Below are 27,032 nucleotides of genomic sequence, written 5' to 3'. Positions count from 1 at the left end.
AATGCAAGGACAGTGATTCCAGGTTGTGCTTCCAGGTTTTTTGCCATTTTAAGAAGAGAGAAGAGGGTTTTTTCCCTTCAGTTGTGGTGAGAATAACATCATAATTCCTTCTTGTGTCCTGTTTTGAGCTCAGGTTAGTCTGAAGGTTTCCAAGCATTTTCACTACAAAACAACTCTATTTTCAGTCCAAGACAAAAAACCCTTCACACAGTGTTTTTGATGTATATATTTAATCAACCTGTGGTTCCTATGCTAATCTTCTCTCAGAGAAATGACAAGGGGTTGGGGTTTTTTTGGAACAAACATGAATTATTTTCAGAACTCCATTTCACCAATGAAAGGAAGCACAACAGAAGGTTAATTCTGGAAATAGTTAATCAGCCACTTGGAAGAAGTAGAGTCCAAAGGGAACCATTAGGTTTTTTTCCATACCCAACTTGGGATTCTTTTTCTCATTGCAGCTAAGAGAATAGAAAACACAAGGTGGTGCTTGTCACTGGAAGACTGAAGCACATAAATGCACAAGTTATATTTAGGTCTCTTCGTGAAATGTCGCCTGTTAACCAGCATCCACAAATTGGTCTCTCACCACAGGCACATGAGCCAAATTCCACTCATCCAGCAGAAGAACAGATATTTTTACACGTGTTTTCACAAGGTTGTCTGACCCATTGTTGTTTCTGAACATCTTCCAGGGAGTTTAAGTTCCTCAAGTTGTAGGTACACAAGGATATAGACAGTTCTCTGAGATCTATGTGTCTGCAACGTGCTGCCTTCTGTCAGCATTAAACACACTTCGAGTTAAACCTGATAAATGGGGCAGGCTGCTAGTTTAGAAGGAGCCTGCATATCAAATCATCTCAAGCTCAACCAGCCAACAATCATTTTTTTGTCTCTCAAATAATCAGGATTTGGAAATGAAAACATAATACTTACATGCCACAGGGTAGCAACATGATCTGTTCATTGTACAAGCAGAAACAACTCCTTAATTGTTTATGCTGATGATGATTGCACAAAAGGACACTTGCTATATATGCTGTGTTTGCAGTATTATATATTTAGAGTGCTGGAACATATTTATACTGCTAGAAGCCACACTTGATCCAGGCTCCAAGTTAAAGAAATGTGATTGTGCAGAGTTAGACTCTTACCAAGGAGCACTTACCTAAAGGCTGCCAGCAAGGGAGCGTAAATGGAATCTCCATCATACACATACAAGTGGTCCCAACTACACTCTGTGGCAAAGTGATTGAATCGAAGCCTGAGGATTGTGTTTGGCCTGTGGGGGAAAAAAAAAGAATGAAAGACTTGTAATTGGCCATGCAATACACATGGCAAATCCCCTCCAACAAACTCCTCTGGTGTGAAGCTCGTCTCTAAGCGAGACTGAACTAGTGCATCTGTAGATCCGTGAGACAGGCTGTGGCTTTCCTTCTTGTGTGTGCACTCCCCTGGTATGAAAGCAACAGATTCTCTATGGTCAGAAAAACTGTGTCCTTAAACCTAACCCTATCACCAGTGGCAAAAACTGAAGAGCAGGCACTGCCAGCCCTGTGCTCTTTATTGACTCCCCTAATCATAGAATGGTGGGGTTGGAAGGGACTTTTAGTTCAACCTCCTGCAGAAGCAGGTCAACCTAGATCAGGTCACACAGGAACGTGTCCAGGTGGGTCTTCAAGCCCTGCAAGGAAGGAGCCTCCACACCCTCCCTGGGCAGCCTGTGCCAGGGCTCCCTCACTCAAACACTGACACAGTTTGTTCTTATGTTTAAGTGGAACTTCTTGTGTTGCAGCTTCATCCCATCACCCCTTGTCCTGTCACTGGATACAACAGAACAAAGTGCTGCCCCAACCTCCTGACACCCACCATTTATATACTTGTAACTATGAATGAGATTCCCCCTCAGTCTCCTCTTTTCCAGACTAAACAGCCCCAGGTCCTGCAGCCTTTCTTCATAAGGAAGATGCTCCAGTCCCCTGATCATCTTGGTGGTTCTGCACTGGACTGTCCCCTGAAGTTCTCTGTCCCTCTTGAGAATGACAGGGCTTTGCAGGGGTAAGCATGGAACATCTACATGGACAATACATTCTAGATGGTCTGCTTAGGGATATAGTTGAGTGGTGACCTTGGCAGGTTCATGGTTGGACTCAATCTTAAAGGTCTCTCCAACCTAAATGATTCTTTGAAGAATCACAGTCACCATCAGGACACTGACTAGAGCTATTTTTCTCATTCTAGGGATTTTCTGCAGAATGATATGATTACAATGGCCTGACACTGTTGACTTGCCCAGAAGCTGGTAGAAATCCTTCTACTACCTCATCAGTTGTGCAGTACTGCAGGACAGCCCTGAGACAAGCCCCTCCACACTGGAGGGGATCAAAAATATGCCTCGGTGGATATTAACTAATGAAATTCTCAGTCTTGCTCATCACCTTCTGGGAGCAAGAGAAAATGGGTCAAGAGAACACAGAGGAGATCCACCTTCTACAGGATGGGAGGCCCTGAAGCTTTACCTGTTGTCAAAAGGAAGCTCTCGGTTATCATTTGGACTGTGTAGATGCAGTAACCACTCAGTGTCCCTCATTCCTTACAAATGGTGACCAAGTAGCTTGACTTTCTTCTGGAGATGCATTACAAAACCTACTGGGACCAGTTAAGAATGAATGAGCTGAAGTCCTTGGAAGACACTTGCTGCCTTCCACCTGAATGCAGCAAGCCCAGTACACCCTGATGTCGAGAGTCAACTCCATTAACTTACCAAGCCAAGAGAAGACCATTGAGGGGACTGATCTTCGGAGACATAATAGCAAGGAAAAGGGTTAATTTAGCTGATGGGAGGATGCAAACACACACCAAACACATCCATACACACAAAAGATGCCCAATAAGCCACAACCAAGTCATGTCCATTTAGATACCATTAGTTTCATGGCTAATACACAAAGATAAATTTGAGAGAATCACACAAAAGCCACAGCAAATATCTAATCTAAGGCTCCACTCAAAGAAGGTGAAAACATCACTACCATTGTGCTTGGACCCTGATGTGGCAGCACTGTTGTTTCCTACCCACAGCGTAGCTGCTGAAAGGATGGATGCCAGTGACTAGGATCTCTTCAACAGCGTTGCCCTTGGGTTCAAATTAAACCCTTGCTCATCCTAATCAAATAAATTCATAAGACATCAGCTTGCTAGAGAGTCCTTTCCTCCCACAGAAGGGGAACACTTCAGGGAACTGTTCTGCTAAGGGACATTTTTTGGTTGGCACAATAGTCTACTCCAGGCCTTTGGACAAAGAGCCACAGGTGTAGCTCAAGGATAATATCTTGCTGAAAGAAAAGGTACAAAGACTTCTCATCACTTCAAAACTGAGCAGCCAATGAAACTGTGAGGAGGTTGCTTCTATTTTAACAGTCTGACAGCTGCAGAAAGTAATATTTAACCAGTAAAAGCTTTAAGAACAAAAAGAGGTTATCTTTGCTCCGGTTAACAATTCATTAACAGACAGTGCTCAACTTGCACAGCACGTGGCTATGGGTTCTGCCTCAGAGGGGGTCCTCAGCATGGATGGATCTCACCTGCCTTGTCTCATGCTCCTGGGGAAAAATGGAAAGGAGGACACAGCACTGGCACCAGCCAAGAGAGTCAGGAATGGTGCAACAGTGAAATGACTACAGTAAAGAACACATGGTTGACTTGACACCTGAATTTATCTAGCCTTCAATTGCACATTGGATTGTGCCTTCCCTTCCTACCCTCAAAAGCCCTCCACATACCACTCTGTTAGCAACAAGGTGAGAGCACTCAGCAGAATTTAACAGCTTTTGCTTGCAGTGGTTTTCCAAGTCCAGATCTCTGGGAGACACATTTGGCAGACAGCTCAGGCCATTATCACAAGGGTGATTTCTGCTGCTTTAATCAGCGTGATTATCTCCTTTCTGTTTACCACTATCTTCTGACAGCAGGGTACAAACAATCTGAAGCAGGGAAAGGACACTGATTCAAATGCCTGGCTACAAAAGAAGGAGCAACATTTTTGTACACCTCTACAGCAAGGAAGATCTCATTTCAAACCCCACACAGTGAGAGTTCTCTAGGAAGCCTCTCAGTAGTAGCAAACAAAGGCTTGAAGGAGCATTTACAGTGACATTAGTGGGGACCCATGAACAGCACTTCACTTGTGATAAAAAAGTGAGTCACATTATTCTTTAGGGGAAAAAAGAAAGCTATGAAAGTTAATCTGACTGGAGTGGAATTGCTGAGGCTGTCTGCAATAATCTCCCTGCAGAACAGTGTGTAATTATCTGTAATTCCAAACTGGCTGCAGTTGTATATTTATTACCTACAAAAATTAAGAGGTGTTGCCACTTACAGCATCTAACTTCTGATCTCAACCACATTAAAGAACTAGGCTCCTTCTATAGTTAATAGTAGTGAGTGGCTGGCTTCCAATTTCAGTGATCTACGTGGCTCTCTGGAACAGCTTAGTCCTCACCTTTGAGCATCTTGGGAGCTTAGGTATTTAAGTTACTCATGCAAAATAAATGTCTGAAGTAGATGAAGTGAATACCAATTCCTCCCACCCACTGGACCTCCCAAACAGAGAGAAAAGACTGAAGAAAAAAAAGTATGCCCTTGTTTTTTAGTAAGTTCTGATCCTTCAGGAGACCTCAGCTTAAAAGCAGCCAATGTCATTGAAAACATTCATGCTCTCACATGACTGCTTCCCATCCACAAACCTCTCTGCTTAGAGATTCAGGAACAGTATGGACTGGGAATTAATGCATAGCTGTCATCACTCAGCAAAGTTTTAGAGAGGAAATAAATGGATTTTACAGTGCTGCCGTCAGCTTGGTACCATGAAAAACGTATTTCAACAAGTCAGATGCTCTGAAGGGCTGTACAATCCATCAGGTGACAGTCAGGGGATATGAACTGAATAGGTTGCTCCAAAAACCTCAGCCAAGAAGTGACTGAGCAATATAAAGATCAAATACAGGAAGGATGAGAAATGAGGGGAAGACATCTAAGGGACTTCTCACAATTTAGAAGATCTTTGGCAAGAAAGGTCAACGGTCTCTCTGAATTCTTCACAGTGCCACAGGATCAGAGGAGCATCATTACTGAAAGTGATTCTGTATGAATAAGGGCTTTAATAGCACTTGCTCTATCTTTTTTTCATACTGCCAAAAGGACAAATCCCAAACCAAATTCTAGTCATCAAGCAGCCCACTACAGAATGACAGAATCTGAAGGGCTGGAAGGGACCTGCAAAGCTCATCCAGTGCATCCCCCCTGCCAGAGCAGCACCACCTAGAGCAGGGCACACAGGGACTCATCCAGATGGGTTGGAATGTCTCCAGAGAAGGAGCCTCCACAGCCCATCTGGGCAGCCCCTGCCAGGGCTCCCTCACCTCAACAGGGAACAACTTTGTGTTTCTTTGGAACCTCTTCTGTTCCAGCTTGTCCCTGTTGCCCCTTGTCCTATCATTGGCCATCCCTGAGCACAGCCTGGCTCCAGCCTCCCCACACCCACCCTTGATGGATTTGTAACATGAATGAGGTCACCCCTCAGTCTCCTCTTCTCCAAGCTACAGAGCCCCAGCTCCCTCAGCCTTTCATCACAAGGCAGATGCTCCACTCCAGCATCTCTGTGGCCTTGCACTGAACTCTCTCCAGCAGCTCCCTGTCCTTCTGGAGCTGAGGGGCCCAAAACTGGACACACTATTCCAGATGTGGTCTCACAGGCGCAGAGTTGAGGGGGAGCAGAACCTCTCTGACCTGCTGCCCACAGCCCTTCTAATATACCTTTCTAATAGGATGCCATGACCTTGGCCATGAGGGCACATTGCTGACTTATGCTCATCCTGCTGCCCACAATGGCAACGATAACAGATCAATGATTTTAGCTCTTCTTTATACAGATGCATTTACTCTCATTTCTCCATGTACAGTTTCCATGTGAAAGGTGTTTCACACAGCAAATCTCAAATTCAGAAGTCACTTTGGAAGGCTCAGTTACACACACAAAACCCCCTTCACTTACCAACAACACTTAAGTGCTGCTCTATATAGTTTTAAGAACAGGAAAGAATCATGAGGTTTAGAAGTAGTCAACGCTGATCAGCATCCCCTAAAAGTCACCACAAGCAGCACAGAAATGCATGATGTTTACTACACTCACCTTCCTTCAATGAGCCAGGTGCACTTTGTTTTGTATTTGTAATTCCCAGGCCCATCCGTGACATACCCTGAAGGTCCAGTGAGTCTGTAAATACAAAACAAAGACAGGCATTAGTCTCCCATGATATTAAACATTTCCAGAGCATTTCCTAAATTGAGGAGCTTTCTCCTTTCCTGAAGAGCCACTAAAAGCAGATCAGCAGCACAACTGGGTAATTGAGATTCTCCTGTTAAACCCTGTACATGCTTGGCCATGACTGTCCTCCAAGAATGACAGTTGTGAGGGAAGGTTTCTCTGTCAGATCCATGGTATTGTTTCAGATCAGCCCCCTAAGAAAAAAACCCATCTTCCTTCATAAAGACTAATGCACAGACTAAACCAGCCAGACAGCAAAAGAAAGTCCATTAACAGCCAAGCTAAAATAACCCCTAAACTACTTTAGACAAATGATGGAACTCTTGTAAGAAGCTCCAGTGAGGTCTGTGCCACAACCTCCTGCCCATCCTGCATCTGACTTCTCACGAAGTCGTTATCACACAATCCTCTTGTGCAAAGTAAGTCTTACAGTCCCTCAGAGCAACATCAGAGCATGGCAGCTCCAGGCATTCCCCATCTTCATGTTCCCATCATCCCAGAGGTAGTGATCAACATGCAAGAGTTGAGTGGTCCCCAGTGCTTGGATGGTACCCTGCAAACAACTCTTCCCCTCTGTGCCTACAAATAGCTAGTGACAACCTGACAGTTGACTCGAGAAGGATGTAACAGCAGAAAGTAGAGTTGGAATCATTCATCCCAGGACACTCAATGAATGTCAGCACTTAAAACCACTAAAAATTCAAGATGCCACTGAGAGAGAGAAGGAAACAAAGCCAGCAAAGGACTCATTTTCATTTTGGTAAACACCATGCTGTGCAAATTCCAGACAACCACATTTGTCTAGACACTGCTTGCAGGGATGGCCACAAGTGCAGCAACAAACCCAGTTCAAAGCTCACAAAGGTGCTGTGATGAAAAGTTCATGACATTTTAAGGACATAAGGACATGGAGCTATTGGAACAAGTCCAGAAGAGGCCATGAAGATGATCTGAGGGCTGGAGCATCTATGCTGTGGAGACATAGAGAAAAGAGAAGGCTCTGGAGAGACCTTAGAGCAGCCTCCAGTCCCTAAAGGGGCCGACAAGAAAGCTGTACAGGGGCCTGGAGTGACAGGACAAGGGGTGATGGCTCCAGATTGAGAGGGGAGATTGAGATGAGCTATCAGGAAGAAGTTGTTCCCTGTGAGGGTGGTGGGGCCCTGGCACAGGCTGCCCAGAGAGGCTGTGGCTGCCCCATCCCTGGAAGTGTCCAAGGGCAGGTTGGATGGGGCTTGGGACAACCTGGGCTGGTGGAAGGTGTGCCTGCCACAGCAGGGAGTTGGAACCATATGAGCTTTAAGGTCTCTTCCAACTCAAGCCATTCTATATTTCAGAACTATGCCTAATCCTTTATTGTGGCACAAAGGGAATTGATATTCATGCTCATTGTAATGTGAGTTAATACAGATAGTGGAAGGAGTGAGCAAAGCTGTGCAAAATGTGCTTTTACATTGCCATTATTCCTACTCTCAATGTGACAAGTGGGACTGGGTAGATGCACACGTGGGCAGAAGACTAAACCAAGAGCCAGACCATTTGGATGCACAAACCATCTCACATGCGTTAGTCAAAATATTCCAGATTGGTTTTAACAAATATAGTAGAAACAGTTGAAAAGAAATTGCCAGGGAAAGATGGAAGCAGTATCTGGAGATGCCCAAACACCATGTGCTGGTAGAACACGTATTGGCACCTGCAACAGGATTCCTACCTAGGGAAGTTAGAAACTCCACTGTGTCACATGGCTGGAGCAAACCACAGCCTTCTGGCAAAGTTTTATCATCCTACTTACAATAGAGTTTAAAGTACAACAAAAACACTCTGCAAAAATCAAACTTGGCACAGAAGAGAAGGAATCAAGATCACAAGTTCCCAAATGTTGGAACCTTTTGCTGTGTCTTTTCCCAGTGATCTGCTCATGTTACCATCTGATCTTTTTTCAATATTTTGACAGAGTCAAAATGGTTTTTCCAGAAGCTTTTCCACAGAACACTTGAAAGGTTCATCTCTGATCCCAATTTCCAAGGCAAAACCCACAGATTTTGGAAGCCACCTTCTTCTTCCTCCATATTGACTTATCCCAATACATTTCAACTTCAGAAAGGCAGCTTAAGATCATTAAAAGCCAGTTACTTCAGTTCTGCAGATCTACATTTAAGCAAGTGAAGAAACAACCCCAATCTTCAGGGGCACAGGGAGCATCTTTGCCTTGTGTGGAGACACAAATGGATGTAGAGATACAGAGGTAGACAAATAAACATACACAGAGAGATAGAGGTATTTGAAGTCTTCAGTCTCTTTGAAAACTCAACTTACTTATTTGCTGACCAGAAGTTTGCAGAAACATGCAAATCCCAAGTTGGAGGCAATAATATCTACATTTCTTGCCTAAAATGTAATGCTTTTCAATATCCTATCTGTGGGAAAGCCAGGAATCAGACTGTACCAACGCTTCCACACTGACAGCACTTCACATGCAACCAAGAGTAAACAGACCCTGGAAACCTGAGCAAGTCTCACAAGCTAAAAACAACCTTATGCAACCTGCCAAAAAACTCTCAAAGAGCCTTGGCTCTGAAAAGTCTTTGAACAATTTGGTGTGGAAACAATTACTGAATCATTCACCACAGAAATGTTATCAAGAGTGATGGAAAATAAAACCATGAATCCCATTAGTGCTGGAGCCCCAGCCATGTCACATCTCAGGGGGGAAAAAGAGCATTTCAACATCAACATAGCAATCATATTTCAGTAAAACAAAACACAGGGCTTGGGTCTTTCAAACTTAACCCAAAGTCACATTTCTTTGATGTGCTATTAGTTAAATACTTATCTGGGAGTTAATCAGATTCCTTACTAAGCTTTAGAACAAATACAGGACATTTAAAAAGGAGAGTTGATGTCTCTGAAAGCAAAAGACACAGGAGCTAAGTTCATACCCCACCTACTGCCTGGCACGGGCAGGGCATTAGCACATGTGAGTTCCTCTATAAACACTCTCCCAGAGACATGCTCCAAGGTAGACAGAAATAAATACCAATCACTAAAAGCAAACTGAAGCTGGAATTTTATCTTGACATTCAGCAGAGAGAGCTGTAAACCACTCTCCCAGCTCTAGTTAAAAATGCAAACAAACCCCCTTGGTTCCTGCCAGCTCCGGCCCGTTGGTGCTACTCGTGACACTGGGCACTGATAACCAGCAGATATCCTACACAAAGTTTTGGCTTCATCTGGGAGCAAAGGCTCAGGAAGGGAATACATGAGTAACTCAAGGGGGAAAAACACTCCAGGAATGAATTACTTGATCAGAGGGCATTTCCATACCACACACAGGGCTATGTGTTGGAACCACCTTCATGGTGTGTGTGCCACAAACCTCTTGCCCCTGGGTTACCTGCTACCAACACCACCAGGCTCTCGGGTCTTTGCCCTACTAAATCTTTTGTGTGTATTTATAATTCCATCATTCATATGCAAAAAACAGACTCCATAAAGTATGGAAAGGTATCAGTTCCCATCTCTCTTGGTCAACTTCGGAGTAGGTGAGGAAAGCCAAGAAAGACGTTTTACACAGGTATACAGTGGTAGGACACGGGGTGATGGCTCCAAACTGAAAGAGGGGAGATTTATAAGGTCAGAAGTTGTTCCCTGTGAGGGTGCTGAGGCCCTGGCACAGGCTGCCCAGAGAGGCTGTGGATGCCCCAGCCCTGGCAGTGTCCAAGGGCAGGTCAGATGGGGCTGGGAGCAACCTGGGCTGGTGGAAGGTGTCCCTGCCCATGGCAGGGGGTTGGAACCAGATGAGCTTGAAGGTTCCTTCCAACCCAAACCATTGCATGATGTTACTCCACAAGAAACACCTCTGTACTACTTATGTGTTGTGTCTACTACTCTGCAAGGAGCAGCTGCTACATGCAAAGAAAATCAAAAAGCAAGGTCATTCAGTTATTCTCAGTGACATAAAAACATCTACACAGGTGCAAAACCATCCGGGAAGCACAGGTGACAAACATTTAGCACTTACAGAGCTACAACATTGACTTTAAATCCTCCAGGGGTGGAAAAACAATTGCAAGAATCTGTTTACAAAACAGAGATGTGAAAAATATATACTGTATGCTCTTGTGCATATCCACACTACTTAAGGCTTATTTCAAACATTACCAGGTGGCAACAGTGTCATGTGCAGCTGGTGTGAAGTTGTTCAGTGATTTTCAAGTGGACTGCAATACAGAAGAACCAAAGGGGTAAAGGGAGTTAGAGAACTGAATCCACAGCTTATGTATTCAAAAGGGCTACAACATTGAGTGCTGCCTGTTTCAGCTTTTTGTGAGACAAAGACAAAAGGGAGGCAATGAAAAGGTTGAAGATGTCACAAAAGAGAGCTTGCTTCAAAGAGAAATCTTTCATGTCAAAGAATTCTGCATATTTAGCTACTCCCCTCCAGTTCTGGCAGCGCCTGCAAAGCACAGGGGTAAGACAAGAGAATCAGAGAGCAGGCAACAGCATCTCCTGGGTAAAAAGCCAAATCTGAGTACTGGAGCATACCAGACAAATCTATGTGGTTTTAATAATAAACAGGAGTAGAAATCATAGAATCACAGAATGGTGGGGTTGGAAGAGACCTTTAGAGCTCATCCAGTCCAATCCCCCTGCAGAAGCAGGGTCACCTAGATCAGGTTGCATAGGAACATGTCCAGGTGGGTCTTAAAGACCTCCAAGGAAGGAGCCTCCACAACCCCTCTGGGCAGCCTGTGCCAGGGCTCCCTCACTCAAACACTGAAAGAGTTCTTCCTTATGTTTAAGGGAATTTTCTGTGTTCCAGCTTCATCCCATCACCCCTTGTCCTGTTACTATCTACTATAGAAAAGAGGGATGTCCCAACCTCCTGACACCCATCCTTTAGATATTTATAGATGTTAATAAGATCCCCCCTCAGTCTCCTCTTCTCCAGACTGAACAGTCCCAGGTCCCACAGCCTTTCCTTGTATGAAAGATGTTCCAGTCCCCTTAGCATCTTGGTGTCCCTGCACTGGCCTCTCTCCAGCACTTCCCTGTCCCTCTGGAGCTGGGGAGCCCAGAACTGGACACAGGACTCCAGATGAGGCCTCAGCAGCTCTGGCAGAGCAGAGGGGCAGCACAACCTCCCTGGCCCTGCTGCCCACACTCTCCTCAATGCCCCCAGGCTGCCATTGGCTTCTTGCCCACGAGCCCACGTTGCTGCTCATGGGCAGTTGATTCTCCCCCAGCACTGCCAGGTCCCTCTCCTGGAGCTGCTCTCCAGCAGGTCACCCCCAGCCTGTGCTGCTGCAGGGGGTTGTTCCTCCCCAGCTGCAGGACTCTGCCCTTGTCCTTGTTGAACCTCAGCAGGTTCCTCTGTGCCCAACTCTGCAGCCGCTCGAGATCCCGCTGAATGGCAGCTCAGCCTCTGGGGAATCAGCCAGTGCTCCCAGTTTGGTGCCAGCAGGGAACTTGCAGCAAATACTTGCAGTGTATGTGTCTCAAATACAAGTCAGTATACACTGACAAAGTTCCTAGAGACACATGACCAGCACAACCAGGCAGTGACTCAAAAGCTGTTATCTAATTACTAGCTAATAAGCTAAAGCATTCACCTTGCTCGTGTACAGAAAGTCACAAAGTTGAGAGGAGCTTAAAACTAACTCATTTTCAAATCCTTTGTCAACGTATTTGATGAGATATCATTACCAATGATATCATTTATTATATATAATGATTATATATTAGATACCATTCCAAGGAAATCACTTCCATCCATTTATCTTCACCAATGTAATGATTATGGATCATTTGTCATTGTAACTACATCATTTTTGTAAGTAAATCATTTTTATCATTTAGTTGATGACTAAATCATTTCACAGCACTCACTCAAAGCACTGCAACATTACAGGTACACTACATGTTGCCAATGGGGTGTGGGAATCAAAGAACGGTAGGGTTGGAAGGAATCTTTAGAGAACATCTAACTCTGACCTCCCTGCTAAAAGCAAGTCCCACCTACATCAGGTCACACAGGAACGTGTCCAGGTGGGTTTGGAAACCTCCTGAGAAGGAGCCTGCACACCCTCCCTGGGCAGCCTGGGCCAGGGCTCCCTCACCTCTCATTGAATGAGTTTTTCCCTATTTTAAATGGAACCTTTTGTGTTCCAGCCTGTGCCCATCACCCCTTGTCCTGGCACTGGATACAACAGGAAAAAAGTGCTGCCCCAACCTCCTGACACCCACCAATTAGATATTTGTAGCTATTAATGAGCTCCCCCCTCAGTCTCCTCTTCTCCAGGCTGAACAGCCCCAGGTCCCACAGCCTTTCCTCAGCAGGAAGATGCTCCAGTCCCCTCAGCATCTTGGTGTCCCTGCACTGGCCTCTCTCCAGCACTTCCCTGTCCCTCTGGAGCTGGGCAGCCCAGAACTGGACACAGGACTCCAGATGAGGCCTCAGCAGCTCTGGCAGAGCAGAGGGGCAGCACAACCTCCCTGGCCCTGCTGCCCACACTCTCCTCAATGCCCCCAGGCTGCCATTGGCTTCTTGCCCACGAGCCCACGTTGCTGGCTTCTGTTTAGTTCATGATCAGCCAGCACTCCCAGGTCTCTCTCATAGAATGGTTTGGATTGGAAGAGATATGGATATGTTTCTTTTTATCAGAAGCACTACAAAAGAGCCAATGCAGATTGCCTTTTCTTCATTCCTCACCAGTGAAAGTTAGCAAGGTGGCTTGGTTTACAAAACAAATTAAACCTTAACCTCTAAGAGGTCATCAGAGCATCTCAGAATTGGTTTGTGCTGCTTTCAGACTGCAGTGACTCTTGTAATGCCACAAAACATTTACCAGCTTATTCTCTGGAGAGTTTTAGCACAGCCTTTCCACTAAAAAAAGAACAAAAAAGCTCCCCAAAGAATAAAGACAACAAACAAACCCCAAAGCCAGCCACTCATCCTAATTTTGAAGTTGCTAAATCTAGAGACTGATGCAAACAATGAGTTTTCCTCCTCTCCCTTTTCCTTCCCAAGTGTTGCTGTACAGCCTCAAGCACACCACAATTAAAAGCCATTGTTTTGGATAAATCTGAAGTTGAAGCCAAGAAAGAAAGAGCTGTTACAGCCTATTACCAGAACAATGGCATTCTAGTCTAAATTGATTAACAATTTAGCTTTGTTCACTTTCTCAATAAACACACTGAGGTTCAAGGATATATCCTTCCAGGGTTGATTTATAGGTATGGAATAGTGAGCAGCCACATAAGGGATGAGAGATGTAGGTAAATAGAACCTATGCATCTATTCAATGAGTTTCTAATGTAGGATGGCTACATCTCCTTCCAAATAGGTGCCACAGCTATGTATGGAAGGATAGAATTGATTACATGACAGGCCTCACACTGCTCAAAGTAACTTCACAACCAAGTTCCACAGAATCCCAGAATGGTGGGGTTGGAAGGGACCTTTAGAGAGCATCCAGTTCAACCCCCCTGCCAAAGCAGGTCCTAGATCAGGTCACACAGGCATAAGTTTCATAAGGATTTAAGTTATGCAGAAATCTAACCAAAGACTTTGAACTACTCTGGGTGTATTTATAGAGATTCCCTCACAAAACCACCAGTGCAACTGAGCCAAAGAGTTCTCCAGATGAGTGAACTCATGCTAAGGTCACTGCTGCCCCCACGACTGTCAGTGTCACATCTGACCACCTTAGCTCTACCACTCAGGGTGCAAAGTCACTGCTTCTTCATTCCCATTCTTTTTCATTACTCCTTCATGGTGTTTCTACATCAGCTTGAAGATGGCTCTACCCTGTGATTTCCAAAACCCTTTGCTAAGAGCTTCTGGATGATGCAACTCTCCTTCTTCCAGAAGCAGCCCAGCTCATGTCCTCCTCCTCAGATGGTGTCAGGTTGGCACAGGATCTGAAGAAAGGTCCCAGCCTCAAAGGGGACACTCCTCAGCAGTTCCAGCAAAGAGCACTCAGGCAACTCCCATCAAGCTCAGAGCTGCACAAAGTGGAGGTGAAGTTGCTTCCAATAGCTTGCTACAACCCCAGCCAATCTGAACACTCAGTTTGGAAAGGGGGAGCTCAAAACTCCCCTAATAATGCCCTTTACCACCATACCCTGCAGCAGAGGCACACAGTCATGAAAATCTGACAGCTTTGCAAGCAAAAGGTATCTTTAACCACTCTCACAGCAACATTCCTGCACTTGGAAAGTCATCCTCTGCATTGCCTTCATCAGGGCTTCCCTCTCACAGAGGATGAGGTCTTTCAAGGTCACTCTGCACTGCTATGCCAATCTCACAGAGGCCAGAGAGCAGAGATGATCAGTATCTTGTTCTCATCCCACTTTGTGGTACAGTTGAATTGATGTTAATAAGCTGTCTTGCTCAAAAAAACAACCAAGAGGAATTGAATGACTGACAGAGTTAATTTGATATGGGAAATACTGTTTCTTCAAAGGAAGAGATTAGATTTGCCCTTCTGTGTGAGATAGAGAGAAATATGGAAAGTGACTTCCTGATCAGAGATAAAGGCAGAGCCTGGAAAGCCCTTTGAGGTCTCAGAAAGAACGCTCAGAGCAACTGCAGCAAGTAAAACAGCCTCTCCTGTCTGAGTCACAACCTGCAGCACTCATGCTCCTGAACCTGTTAAATCCCTCTTAGCTCCTCAAAGATATGCCTTGATCTGACAAGCTGCTTCTCCAAAGACGACTGAATGACTGGACAGCCTGAGAGAACTCAGAAGGAAAAAATGTGCTGCTATAGTCTTAAAAATCATTAATTCAACAAGCTAGAAGGCAAATATTCTCCATCTTAGACCCTCTCCAGTTGGCCACCAGTATCTCCACGCTCCCAATCTTGACACACTGTCCCAGCTCCTTCTGTTGCCACCAAAACACAAATGATACCAAAGGAGTCTCTTGGGGCTGGCTGGTGCCTCTGCATGTTGATTTAGAAACATATCCTCTCCTTGGCTTCAATAAGCTGAGCTACACCTGGAGCTCCTCCAGTTTTTCTAGTTAATCTTTTAAAGTTTTGCTTGCCCAACCAGCTCTCCTGCTGGGGAAGGTGAGGAATTGCTAAGACATTTAATCTAAAAAGACACTTCTGTTTCTTTTTAGTGAAGAAGCTTGTTTTTTTTCTCTTACTCTACAAACTCAAAAGCCAAGTAATTCATTTACTTGAGTAAATGAATTATATCCAGGGAGAAGCCATTGGACAAGACACTAAATCACTCAAATCTCACCACTCAGACAACAGAAACAATGAAGGAAAAGCTGGTTTCCCTCCTCCAATCCCATATCCTCATAGCAGAACCACTGAAAAACAACAACCCAAGCTGTGCTAGATCCCAAAGGACACCAGCACTCCACCAGTTCCAGAGTCACCAGTTCCAGATAATAACATCAGTGTTTCCATGCTCCAAAAACACACTGGAGCTCCACTTTATGTTCTTGCCTCCAAGTTTCTCTGGCCATTAAACTCCAACTGGAAACATGTCAAACATAGATCCCTGTCTAGTTCTTCATTTGCAGCCCCGAGACCACAATGCATTGTTTACTGCATAACCTCAGCTTTACCTGTCAAACTAAACATCCAAGCTGCTGTGTAAATGCAAATGTTACTGTGCACCTTGTCTACTGCAAATTCTTCTCCCCATTCCACTTCATGTGGGAAAGCAAAGAACAAAAGACATCATTGCACCACAGGAGAGCCATCTTCACACAAGCAGCATTTTCCAAGTGCAGATTTCTGTGGCTTTGTTCTGCTTCTATTATGATCCATCTGTGCTTCCATACCACAACTACTTCCATCTTGATTATCAGTCCTTTTTTGTCTTCAAAACACTCTTCCCCAGTGCCAAGCTCATAAGCAGAAGTGTTGCCATAACAAAAGGCCACTTCAAGTCCCCTTGAAACCCCCCTTTATCCAATGGCCATACCTGAGACATCAGCCACGCAGATGGTGTAAGCTATACCAGTTGCCTTTTCAGCTGATCTAACAGTTGCACTATGCTTTCCCCACCTGTTCACAAATCCATTTATTGGATCTTGGCCTATTTCTTTGAAGTAAAGATTCCTTTATCTGCAAGTGTTTGCAATGCCTAGAAAAAGACAACTCTCACCCTTCACTAGTGGTCCTGAAATGCTCTTGGAGCTTATAGCAATAAGTTGTCTGCAGAGCAGAAACAAAGCAAGCTCTCACATCAACCCTGCATCAGAAAGAGGAATGTAGCAGCTCTTCTCTTCCCACTGCATGTCATGAATCTTTGCAAGTCCTGGCCAAGATCCCCTGCAAACAGTCTTACCCCACACAAACTGTCTCAGCATCACCCAAAGCCCAACACCATGCAAAACAAAGGTAAGGAGAAAGTACATTACTGCCATCATCAAGGAGAATCATCAAAGGCTAAAGATCATAGAATTGTTGGGGTTGGAGAGGACCTTTAGGAACATCAAGTCCAACCCCTCACCTCACACTGTCAAGCCTGTCGCTCAACCAGATCCCTCAGAACTTGATCTGTGTGTCTTTTGAACATCTCCAGGCATGGTGACTCCACCATCTGCCTGGGCAGCCTGTTCCAACGCTTGACAATCTTTTCAGTGAAAATGTTTTTCCTGATGTCCAATCTAAACCTCCTCTGGGCCAACTTAAACCCATTTCCTCATGTGCTATCATTCATTATCATTCAATCCCCACCTCACTACAGTTCCCCTTCAGGCAGCTGTACAGAGTGATCATGTCTTCTCTCAGCCTCATCTCCTCCAGGCTAAACATCCCAGCCTCTCCTCACCAGACCTGTTCTCTAGACCCTTCACCAGCTTCATTGCCTATCTCTGGACGGGCTTCAACACCTCAGTGTCCTTCTTGTAGTGAAGGGTCCCAAACTGGACACAGGATTCAAGGGGCTGCCTCACTAGTGTTAAGTACAAGGAAACAATCACCTCCTTGGTCCTGCTGGTCACATTATTTTTGATCCAGGCCCAGATGCCCTTGGCCTTCTTGCCCACTTGGGCACGTTGCTGGCTCATGTTCAGCCTCTGTCAACCAACACTGCCAGGCTTCTCTGTGTGCTTGGCAGCTTTCCACCCACTCCTCCCCAAGCCTGTAGCACTGCTTGGGGTTGTTGTGGCCCAAGTGCAGGACCCAGCACTTGGCCTTATTGAAACTCCTGGCATTGACCTTGGCCCAGCCATCCAGCCTCTCTAGATCTCTCTGTAGAGCTTCCCTTAAGCAGATCCACACTTCCACCCAGCTCAGTGTCATCAAAAAATATGGAAAGCTTCACAAATTTGTGTCATCCTCTTACTTAACACATCTTGACAAATTTCTTTCAAGGTCCTGTAAGCTCAAAGACTCAATAACCCACAAAAAAACCCCAGTACTTTTTACAGATGAGCTATTTTAGACCATTTCAAGATGCAGTTTGCACCCCTGATCCTACCCATTTGAACCCATTTCTCATTTGCTATTCTGCCCTCTCCTCGGTTTCAAAAGTTCATTCTGATCCACACTTGAGTGGCAAACAGCACAAGAGGTTTGTTGGGTGATTTTTCAGCACTTACCCAAAAGTAGAAACATTCAGTTAATCAAAAGTGTATCTTAAGCACATGTACAAGCATTTAAATTGCAGTACACCACACCTGTGTATCTTCTAAAGGAGGCATCGTGACTCAAATGTGTGAAGCACGTGCTCAGAATTGACAGGCACATCAATAATGGCCTCCAGTTGAGGAGCACTTTACTTTGAGAAGCTTTCAAGTTCCCAGTCCTACACTAAAACCCAGGCAAAAAGCTTTTCCTGGTGGGACGTGTGTTGTATAGCAAATGGAATCACTGAGTGGTAGAGGTTGGAAAAGACCTTTAAGCTCATGAGTCCAACTGTTCCTCCAGCACTACCAAGCCCATCACTAAGCCACGAGCCTCAGCACCTCATCTACCACATTTAAATCCCTCCAGGGCTGGGCACTCCCCCAGCTCCCTGGGCAGCCTGGCACAGGGGTGACACCCCTCTCAGGGAAACAGTTCTGCCTCAGCTCCAACCTCAACCCCCCCTGGGGCAACTTCAGCCCCTTTCCTCTTGACCTGTTACTTAGGAGCAGAGACCAACCCCCAGCTCCCTGCAGCCTCCTGTCAGGGAGTGTCAGAGAGTGCTGCTGTCTCCCCTCAGCCTCCTCTTCTCCAGGCTCAACACCCCCATTCCCTCAGCCCCTCCCCAGCCCCTTGTGCTCCAGCCCCTTCCCCAGCTCTGTGCCCGGCTCTGGCCACGCTGCAGCCCCTCAGTGTCCCTGTGGCAGTGAGTGAGGGGCCCAGCACTGACACAGCCCTGAAGCTGCAGCCTCATCAGTGCTGAGCTGGCTGGAGTCGAGCTGCCAACTTAACATTCTAGCCATCAGGAACTGGAAATGAATGGCAATTAAGGCCATGCAGACCACCATCATCCTGCTGCACTTCACTAAGACATACACAAAAACCCAAGTCTCTAACACAACATTAAGAGCAGCAGCAGCAATCCTCTCCTCTTTCCAAAGCTACCCATGAAACCAATGCTCAAACCTCCCTAATCACTGCACCCTAAAAATACTCAAACCTCAAGAAGCATGTTTAAAGTCTGGTTCAGCTGTAAATAATCATAGAATCACAGAATGGTGGGGGTTGGAAGGGACCTTTAGAGATCATCCAGTCCATCCCCCCTGCAGAAGCAGGGTCACCTAGATCAGGTCACACAGGAACGTGTCCAGGTGGGTCTTGAAGAGCTCCAAGGATTGAGACTCCACACCCTCCCTGGGCAGCCTGTGCCAGGGCTCCCTCACTCAAACACTGACACAGTTTTTCCTTATGTTTAAGTGGAACTTTTTGTGTTCCAGCTTCATCCCATCACCCCTTGTCCTGTTACTATCTACTATAGAAAAGAGGGATGTCCCAGCCTCCTGACACCCACCCTTTAGATATTTATAAATGTTAATGAGCTCCCCCCTCAGTCTCCTCTTCTCCAGGCTGAACAGCCCCAGGTCCCACAGCCTTTCCTCATCAGGAAGATGCTCCAGTCCCCTCAGCATCTTGGTGTCCCTGCATTGGCCTCTCTCCAGCACTTCCCTGTCCCTCTGGAGCTGGGCAGCCCAGAACTGGACACAGGACTCCAGATGAGGCCTCAGCAGCTCTGGCAGAGCAGAGGGGCAGCACAACCTCCCTGGCCCTGCTGCCCACACTCTCCTCAATGCCCCCAGGCTGCCATTGGCTTCTTGCCCACGAGCCCACGTTGCTGCTCATGGGCAGTTGATTCTCCCCCAGCACTGCCAGGTCCCTCTCCTGGAGCTGCTCTCCAGCAGGTCACCCCCAGCCTGTGCTGCTGCAGGGGGTTGTTCCTCCCCAGCTGCAGGACTCTGCCCTTGTCCTTGTTGAACCTCAGCAGGTTCCTCTGTGCCCAACTCTGCAGCCGGTCGAGATCCCGCTGAATGGCAGCTCAGCCTCTGGGCAATCAGCCAGTGCTCCCAGTTTGGTGCCAGCAGGGAACTTGCTGAGGGTCCCTCTGTGCCCTCATCCAGGTGGTTGATGAAGATGTTGACCCAGACTGGCCCCAGAACCCATCCCTGTGCAACTCCACTGGCCACAGGCCTCCAACTCGACTCTGTGCCATTGCTCAGCACCCTCTGGGCTCTGTCATTCAGCAGCTCTCCATCCACCTCACTGCCCACTCATCCCAGCCACACTGCCTGAGCTTTCTGATGTTGTGGGAGAAAGCTGGCTCCTTCCACCACCACTGCCAACTCCTGTGCTAAATGCAGAGCACAGTACCTGGTAGCAGCATGTACAGAAAAGCTGAAGCCAGAGACCAGTTAGTTTTGCAGCAAAAAAGGAAAATGAAAATATTGAGACATCCTATAAATAAATATCACAGCCTGACCCACTTTCCTAACAAGGATAAAAATAACTCTTTCCTGCCAGGCATTCAGCAATTTCTAAGCTACTACGTAGCAGCATTTACCTGCTGGGAAAATTGCTTCCTAAAAAAGAAGGTCAGAAACCAGATTGGTGTGAAGGTTAACTTCAGTTGTTTGGTCCTGACCTGAAAAGGTTTTGACACAGATCCTAGTGTGTAAACCACTAAAATAGTAAAGCCCCATCCAAAGATCCAGACAGGGGTTTGTGAATGAGGACCTTTAATGTTTTCAAGCAGGTTTGTAGCTGACAGAAGGTCATGCAAAGAGCAGGGAATTGATATTCAAAGAGGAATCCAGGCTGCAGTGTCTGTTTGGGGCTGACTGGGTTTGTTGACATCGATCTGTTGCTGCAACAGTTTTTACTGAATATTCACAAGAGCTCCTGCATCCAACCAAAAGCAATGTGGCACCCATTTATATTCTTCTTCTTGACACCAGTGACATATCAATGTAGCATTTGACAACTAAGCATCAAACTTGGCAGAAAAGATTCTATTTATTAATGAAACAGATTTTCTGATGAGAAAATGAACACAATAATAAGGGAACTGATCTCAAGGATGTCACTGGTATGAATAACAACATCATAAGCATTGGACACTGAATTTGAACTGAAAAGGACAAGTGTGGGCCCCAGGAAATAAACACTGTAAGTTCATATCATACACAAAATAGCCCTCTCCTTATTTTAAAGAATGAAAGGAATGTAACTATTACTTGGCTTTAAGGAGAGGAGAGAGCAGAAATTGAGGGGAGATGGAGAAGTCCACAGAGCACCAGTAACAAAAAACACATCCAAACTTTTTGACCAATACAAACCTCCAGAAGCCTGATTAATATATTCCATTTTGCACCTCACTGCAGTGGATTCTGTTCCCAGACACATTCCCTGCAGCCACATGAGCTCTTTCGTAACAATCCCTCCAGCACATCCAATTATGAATGGTCTTTCAAGCAGATGCTACAATCCCTCACTCACAGAGGTGAGCACATCTTCCCACTTGTTCTTGACCAGAGTCCAGTTTTACTTCTAGCTTTGTTCCCTACTCACTGAGTACCTTCCAGTACCTGAAGAAGCAACTTGAGATAAGCACTTAGAATCATACATGGTTTGCATTGGAAGAGACCTTAAATCTCACCTGGTTCCAACCCCCTGCCATGGGCAGGGACACCTTCCACCAGCCCAGGTTGCTCCCAGCCCCATCCAACCTGCCCTTGAGCACTTCCAAGGATGGGGCAGCCACAGACTCTCTGGGCAGCCTGTGCCAGAGCCTCACCATCCTCAAAGGGAAGAATTCTTCCTGACACCTCATCTCAATCTCCTCTCTTCCAAGTTTGAAGCCATCACCCCTTGTCCTATCACTCCACGTCCTTGTAAGAAGTCTCTCCATCTTTCCTGTCAGCCTCTTTAGGGACTGGAAAGCTGCTACAATCTCCATAACATGAATAAGTAACATTTATCTTGAGAATGCCAATACCCAAGAGAAAGAAAGATGGGGACAAAAAGCTCTCTCTTCTACTTTCTTTTTTTACAGACACTTCTAATTTCCACATGCATATTGGCACAGAATGGTAATCACCTTCCATAAACAGCATCTCAGTCCTTCATCCCTCCCCTTACACTTGCCAGTTGAAGCCAGCTGTTCCTCTGTCCCATGGACTATTGTGCTAAGCTCTTAATCATAGCAAGAAAAAGAATGATTTGTAACCCCTCACAGCAAAGCACAAGTGGTATTTTCCCCAAATGACTCATTTTTAGTGAAAGCAATTTCATACCAAATGGGGGGGGGGAAAATGGAGCTAAATATTGAATACTTCAAGTATTTAATCAAGGCAGATGTACACAGTCAGCTTCCTTGAGAAGTTAAGTGGAGTAAAAGTCAAAAATAAAGAACAATCCAGATGAGTGGAGCTGAGGCAGGGCTACACATACAAACCACAAACGCAAATGCTGGGGGAGTGTGCTGTGCTCAGCTACTCCCTGCATCCCAAACACAGGCACACTGCTGCTAACATAGGTTACAAACCAAGAAGAAAGAATCAGGCATTCAGATGGAAAACAAGGAAGTAAAAAAAAAAAGCAGCATATTGGTGAAGCCTCATCCAGAGTCCTGTGTCCAGTTCTGGACAGCTCCAGAGAGACAGGCCAGTGCAGGGCCACCAAGATGCTGAGGGGACAAAACGTGTGTGTGAGGAGGAAAGCTGCAGGACCTGGGGCTGTTCAGCCTGGAGAAGAGAAGGCTGAGGGGGAGAAATCATTAAAATAAGTATTTATAAGGTGTTTGTCAAGAGGATGGGTGGCACTTTTTTCCTGTAATGTCCAGACACAAGCTGGAACACAGAAAGATCCATTTAAACATAAGGAAAAATCCCTTTCACTGTTGAGGGGAGGGAGCCCTGGCCCAGGATGCCCAGGGAGGGTGTGAAGGATCCTTCTCAGCAGGTTTCCAAACCCACCTGGACACGTTCCTGTGCCCCCTGAGCCAGGGGAAGCTGCTTTAGCAGGGGCTGGGGCTGGAGCAGCTCTGCAGGACCCTTCCCACTCCCACCATTCTGTGATTCTATGACTCTATGAACTCCAAGGCTTCTCAAGAATTTATTTGCTATCAAAACCACCTCTAGCACATCAATATATTAACACCAAGCTGCGTGTTTGACTCAACACCAGAAATGCTGGTGATTAAGAAGGTCAGAACAACACAGTGAGCACACATCCACCTATGCAAACCCTCTAGTGCCAGGACACTTATTAAAGCAACGAAAACAACTGGGGAAATTCCTCTGAGTCAACAACTTTAATCAAGTCTATCAATGCTCCAGGAATACCTCATTTAGTTGCCACTGTAAGGAAACACAGTTTGTTGGTGTGAACAGAATCAAAGCATGAGATGGGAAGTCACCTGTACCAGTTTACACTCAAACATGTAGCCAGTAGCCTGGCTTAGCAAATGAAGAAATATGTAATAGATTTGGTTAAACCATCTTAATCCCTTAAATTAAAACTTGCTACTGCTGCCACAGTTTGGTTTAACCACATTCAGCTTATTGCAAATATCGAGCCTAGGCTTTTCCATCAGCTTCTTGCAACAATGGAACAAATCCAAGCCCCTCAAACCACCACAGTGTTAATTTAAGAGCCTGAGAAATTAAACCAAATGTGAAAGACATCCAGTAACTCAACAGCCCTGAGGTGAAAAGTCTGGAGTCATAGAATCATAGAATGATGGGGGTTGGAAGGGAGCTTTAGAGATCATCCAGCCCAACCCCTCTGCAGAAGCAGGTTCACCTAGATCAGGTCACACAGGAACGTGTCCAGGTGGGTCTTGAAGCCCTCCAAGGAAGGAGCCTCCACATCCTCCCTGGGCAGCCTGGGCCAGGGCTCCCTCCCCTCATCACCAAAGGAGTTTCTCCTTATGTTTAAATGGAACTTTTTGTGTTCCAGCTTCATCCCATCACCCCTTGTCCTGTTGCTGGCTACTACAGAAAAAAGTGCTGCCCCAACCTCCTGACACCCACCAGTGAGATATTTATAAGTGTTAATAAGATCCCCCCTCAGTCTCCTCTTCTCCAGACTAAACAGCCTCAAGTCCCACAACCTTTCCTCATCAGGAAGATGCTCCATACCCCTGATCATCTTGGTGACCCTGCACTGGACTCTCTCCAGCACTTCCCTGTCCCTCTGGAGCTGGGGAGCCCAGAACTGGACACAGGACTCCAGCTGAGGCCTCAGCAGGGCAGAGCAGAGGGGGAGAAGAACCTCCCTTGACCTGCTGCCCACAATGCATTCCAGGCTACCATTGGCCTTCTTGGCCAGGCATTTTCAAATACTAGAGCATGCTTTTAAGCCTCACTGTGACCACCAAGCATAAATCCCTTAGGAAAAGGAGTAGTTTTAGTCACTATAAACTGCTGTGCTTTATTAAATGCATGTGCACAATTAATTTCACAATCCACATTAGCCATTTCCTAACCCACCACAACAGATTCTTGGCTATGAAAACATCAAGCTTCGCTTCCTCACCAGGATGGAGGCAGCAGCAAGAAAACTCACTTGAAAAGAAAGAAATCCGTCTGAAAAACTGACTTTTTATCTAATTTGCATCAAGAAATGACTATGAGAAGCTGTTCTATTCTTGGAAGAAACGTTTGAAATTGGGAAACAACGCACTCATTGGCACACAGAGCAGGGGCTGTGGTTTGTGTCAATGCAGCCTTAGCAACAGACATGCCACAATATCTTTATAATCCAAGATCTCTTAGCAGGGTAAGTAGCTCTTAAGTGTTTGTCTGTGAAATAGCTTGATGGTGCACGGAAGGTCAGAGCCACCAGCCTACTGATTTCTCAGTTGCAGAGGTGGATAAGCACACACAGGCTTTTTCTTCCTCTTTTCTTGTAGTAAAGGGAGTGTCTAACATCCAGTCCTCTTGATAATCACACCCACAGGGCTTAGAAACCCTTCCTTAAAAATATACCAAAAAACCCTCACAAAGCCAACAAAAATCCAACAGATGAACCATGTAACAGATAGCAGGGTAAACCCAGAAAATAACACAACTGTGGGTGTCCTTTGAGTGCAGGAATTGGAGGGGCAGGTCTGCAGAGCTTGCAGTCACCCAGCAAAGAGCCAAACTCCCCTAGGGAAGGCATAGCTGCAAAAGAAATCAGCACTTCCATCTCCACAGCTGCCATATGCACCTCTCCTATTGTCTCTAACATGACATAGAAAGGAGCTGTTCTTGAACAGGGAGGAAAAATGATCAGGGGACTGGAACATCTTTCATATGAGGAAAGGCTGTGGCACCTGGGGCTGTTGAGTTTGGAGAAGAGGAGACTGAGGGGGGAGCTCATTAATAGTGACAAATACCTAATGGTGAGTGTCAGGAGGTTGGGGCAGCACTTTTTTCTGTCAAGTGACAGGACAAGGGGTAATGGGATGAAGCTGGAACATCAGAAGTTTCATTTAAACATAAGAAAAAACTCTTCCACTGTGAGGGTAAGGGAGCCCTGGCACAGGCTGCCCAGAGAGGGTGTGGAGGCTCCTTCCTTGGAGGTCTTCAAAACCCACCTGGACACATTCCTGTGGGACCTGCTTCTGCAGGGGTATTGGACTGGATGATCTCTAAAGGTCCCTTCCAACCTCCACCATTCTATGAAAAAAAATGTGATTCCATCTGCTCCCAACAGATTTGTAACAACAGGACCAAAGCTGGTAGCTCAACACAACTTCAGTACCAAGCTGAGCATGATTTACAGGCCACCTCTCAACTAACAGTACCTAAAATACATCCCACCTCCTTGTTTAAGATTCAGCCATCACAAATTTTCCTCACTCCAGTAACATCCACAGGAAAACCATGTTTGCACTAAGCAGGAATTGTGCACCAAATGCTGCTCTCAGCACATTAGTTTCTTGAGAGAAACAGGAAAAGATTTTCCCTTTTCTTACATTTCCATTCAGCTCTCTATTCACAACAAAAATGTCTTCAAACACTATTTACAAGAGGAACACTGACCATCTACAGCAAGCACCCTCAAATCCTGTCAGGAAAAAGTTCATTCCTGCCTTAAAACTTCTGAAACCAAGACGTGACACTTCAGTGTACCCTACCAGGATGGATTAGGGGAACCACTCAGGCAGAGTCCTCTGGAACAGAAAGCAATAACCCACTTGATGTCAAGTGCTTCCCTCTGGCACACTCAAACACTGCTGCATTGTCTGCCTGGCCACACTATGCATTGCTGGGAAGGATTTCTAGGTGTTGATGGTACTTGTGCAAAGCTGTTTTCCTCTTGACTGTACTTTTATTCCTGGCCTAAAGCATCTCTCTGGCCTGCTGTCAGGCAGATGGATGTGTATTGAGGGCAAGCTTAGTGTCTGACTACTCATTTCTCCTATTTAACACAATACAAACGAAACTTGAGGTTATTGAAAGGAGGAAGTTTCAAGTTGAATGCTTTCCAGACCTAACCACAGATGTATCAATGTATCATAAGGTCAGTAACCTCCTTGCACCTCCTGTGCTTCCAATTAAACTGTCAGATAATTTTACAGAACAAGTGAAGCAATAATGGTAAGCAGCTCCAATTTGAGGCATGCAAAACACAAGGGTCTCAGTCACTGCAGAAGACTTTTTGGGAATCATTTTGTTCTTCTGCTGAAATGATCTTTCTAAAGGTAAAGATAAAAACTCATGCTGCTGGTGTCTTCTCCAGTTAAAGCTAACAGGGACTAGTTAATAGACTTGCATGCATTGCTGACACTGTGGAGAAGTTTGATAGTGGACTCTGACTTCTTTTAACTATGAGCCTCAAAAGATTTGCATGCAGTGGTTTCAAAGACAAAACAACATTCAAATGATGCTGCACAATGTTTCCTCAGAAATCTTGGAACTCATAGGTCCAACTTCAGAGCCCCTTCAAGCTTCCCAAGTTTCAGGAGCACAAAGCATTTGACTGAGTGGGGTTGCCATAGCCTGGGTGATGTTGGGAGCCCTTTTACACTTGAATACACAGAGTTGCAACCTCAAAAAGCAAACATGATTTCCAGGAAAGCAGAGAGAGAGCTGGTGCTCAGCTCAAGGGAGCATTATCAGCTGGGATGAGCTGTGGCATGAAGGAGAACTGTCGTGGCAGATTGTGATTCTTGCCTTGCTTGGCCTCATGACAGAATCCCACAACAGTGGGAGTTGGAAGGGACCTCTAGAGATGATTCAGCCTAATCCCCTGCTAAAGCAGGTTCCCCTCAATCAGGAGGCA

The 27,032-nt window shown here is 45.7% G+C and overlaps 1 protein-coding gene across 4 annotated transcripts in view; it reads right to left on the bottom strand.

Moving 5' to 3' along the window:
* The window catches only part of ATRN (attractin), a 192,817-nt gene that overhangs the window by 142,342 nt on the left and 23,443 nt on the right, over window positions 1-27,032 (bottom strand). For 3 of the 4 annotated variants that reach the window (XM_061992449.1, XM_061992453.1, XM_061992452.1), the window contains exons 2-3: window positions 6,191-6,274; window positions 1,169-1,282 (exon numbers count right to left, since the gene is read on the bottom strand). In XM_061992449.1, the coding sequence (XP_061848433.1) occupies window positions 1,169-1,282; window positions 6,191-6,274 (198 nt within the window). Of the gene's footprint in view, window positions 1-1,168; window positions 1,283-2,519; window positions 2,635-6,190; window positions 6,275-27,032 lie in introns of those variants that run through there. The other variant, XM_061992450.1, reaches the window with a different exon arrangement.

This window comes from Colius striatus, chromosome 3, assembly GCF_028858725.1.
Source record: "Colius striatus isolate bColStr4 chromosome 3, bColStr4.1.hap1, whole genome shotgun sequence".
In the NCBI taxonomy this organism is placed as follows: Eukaryota; Metazoa; Chordata; class Aves; order Coliiformes; family Coliidae; genus Colius; species Colius striatus.
Note: the sequence above shows the minus strand (reverse complement) of the source record. Positions and strands in the feature narration are given on the sequence as shown.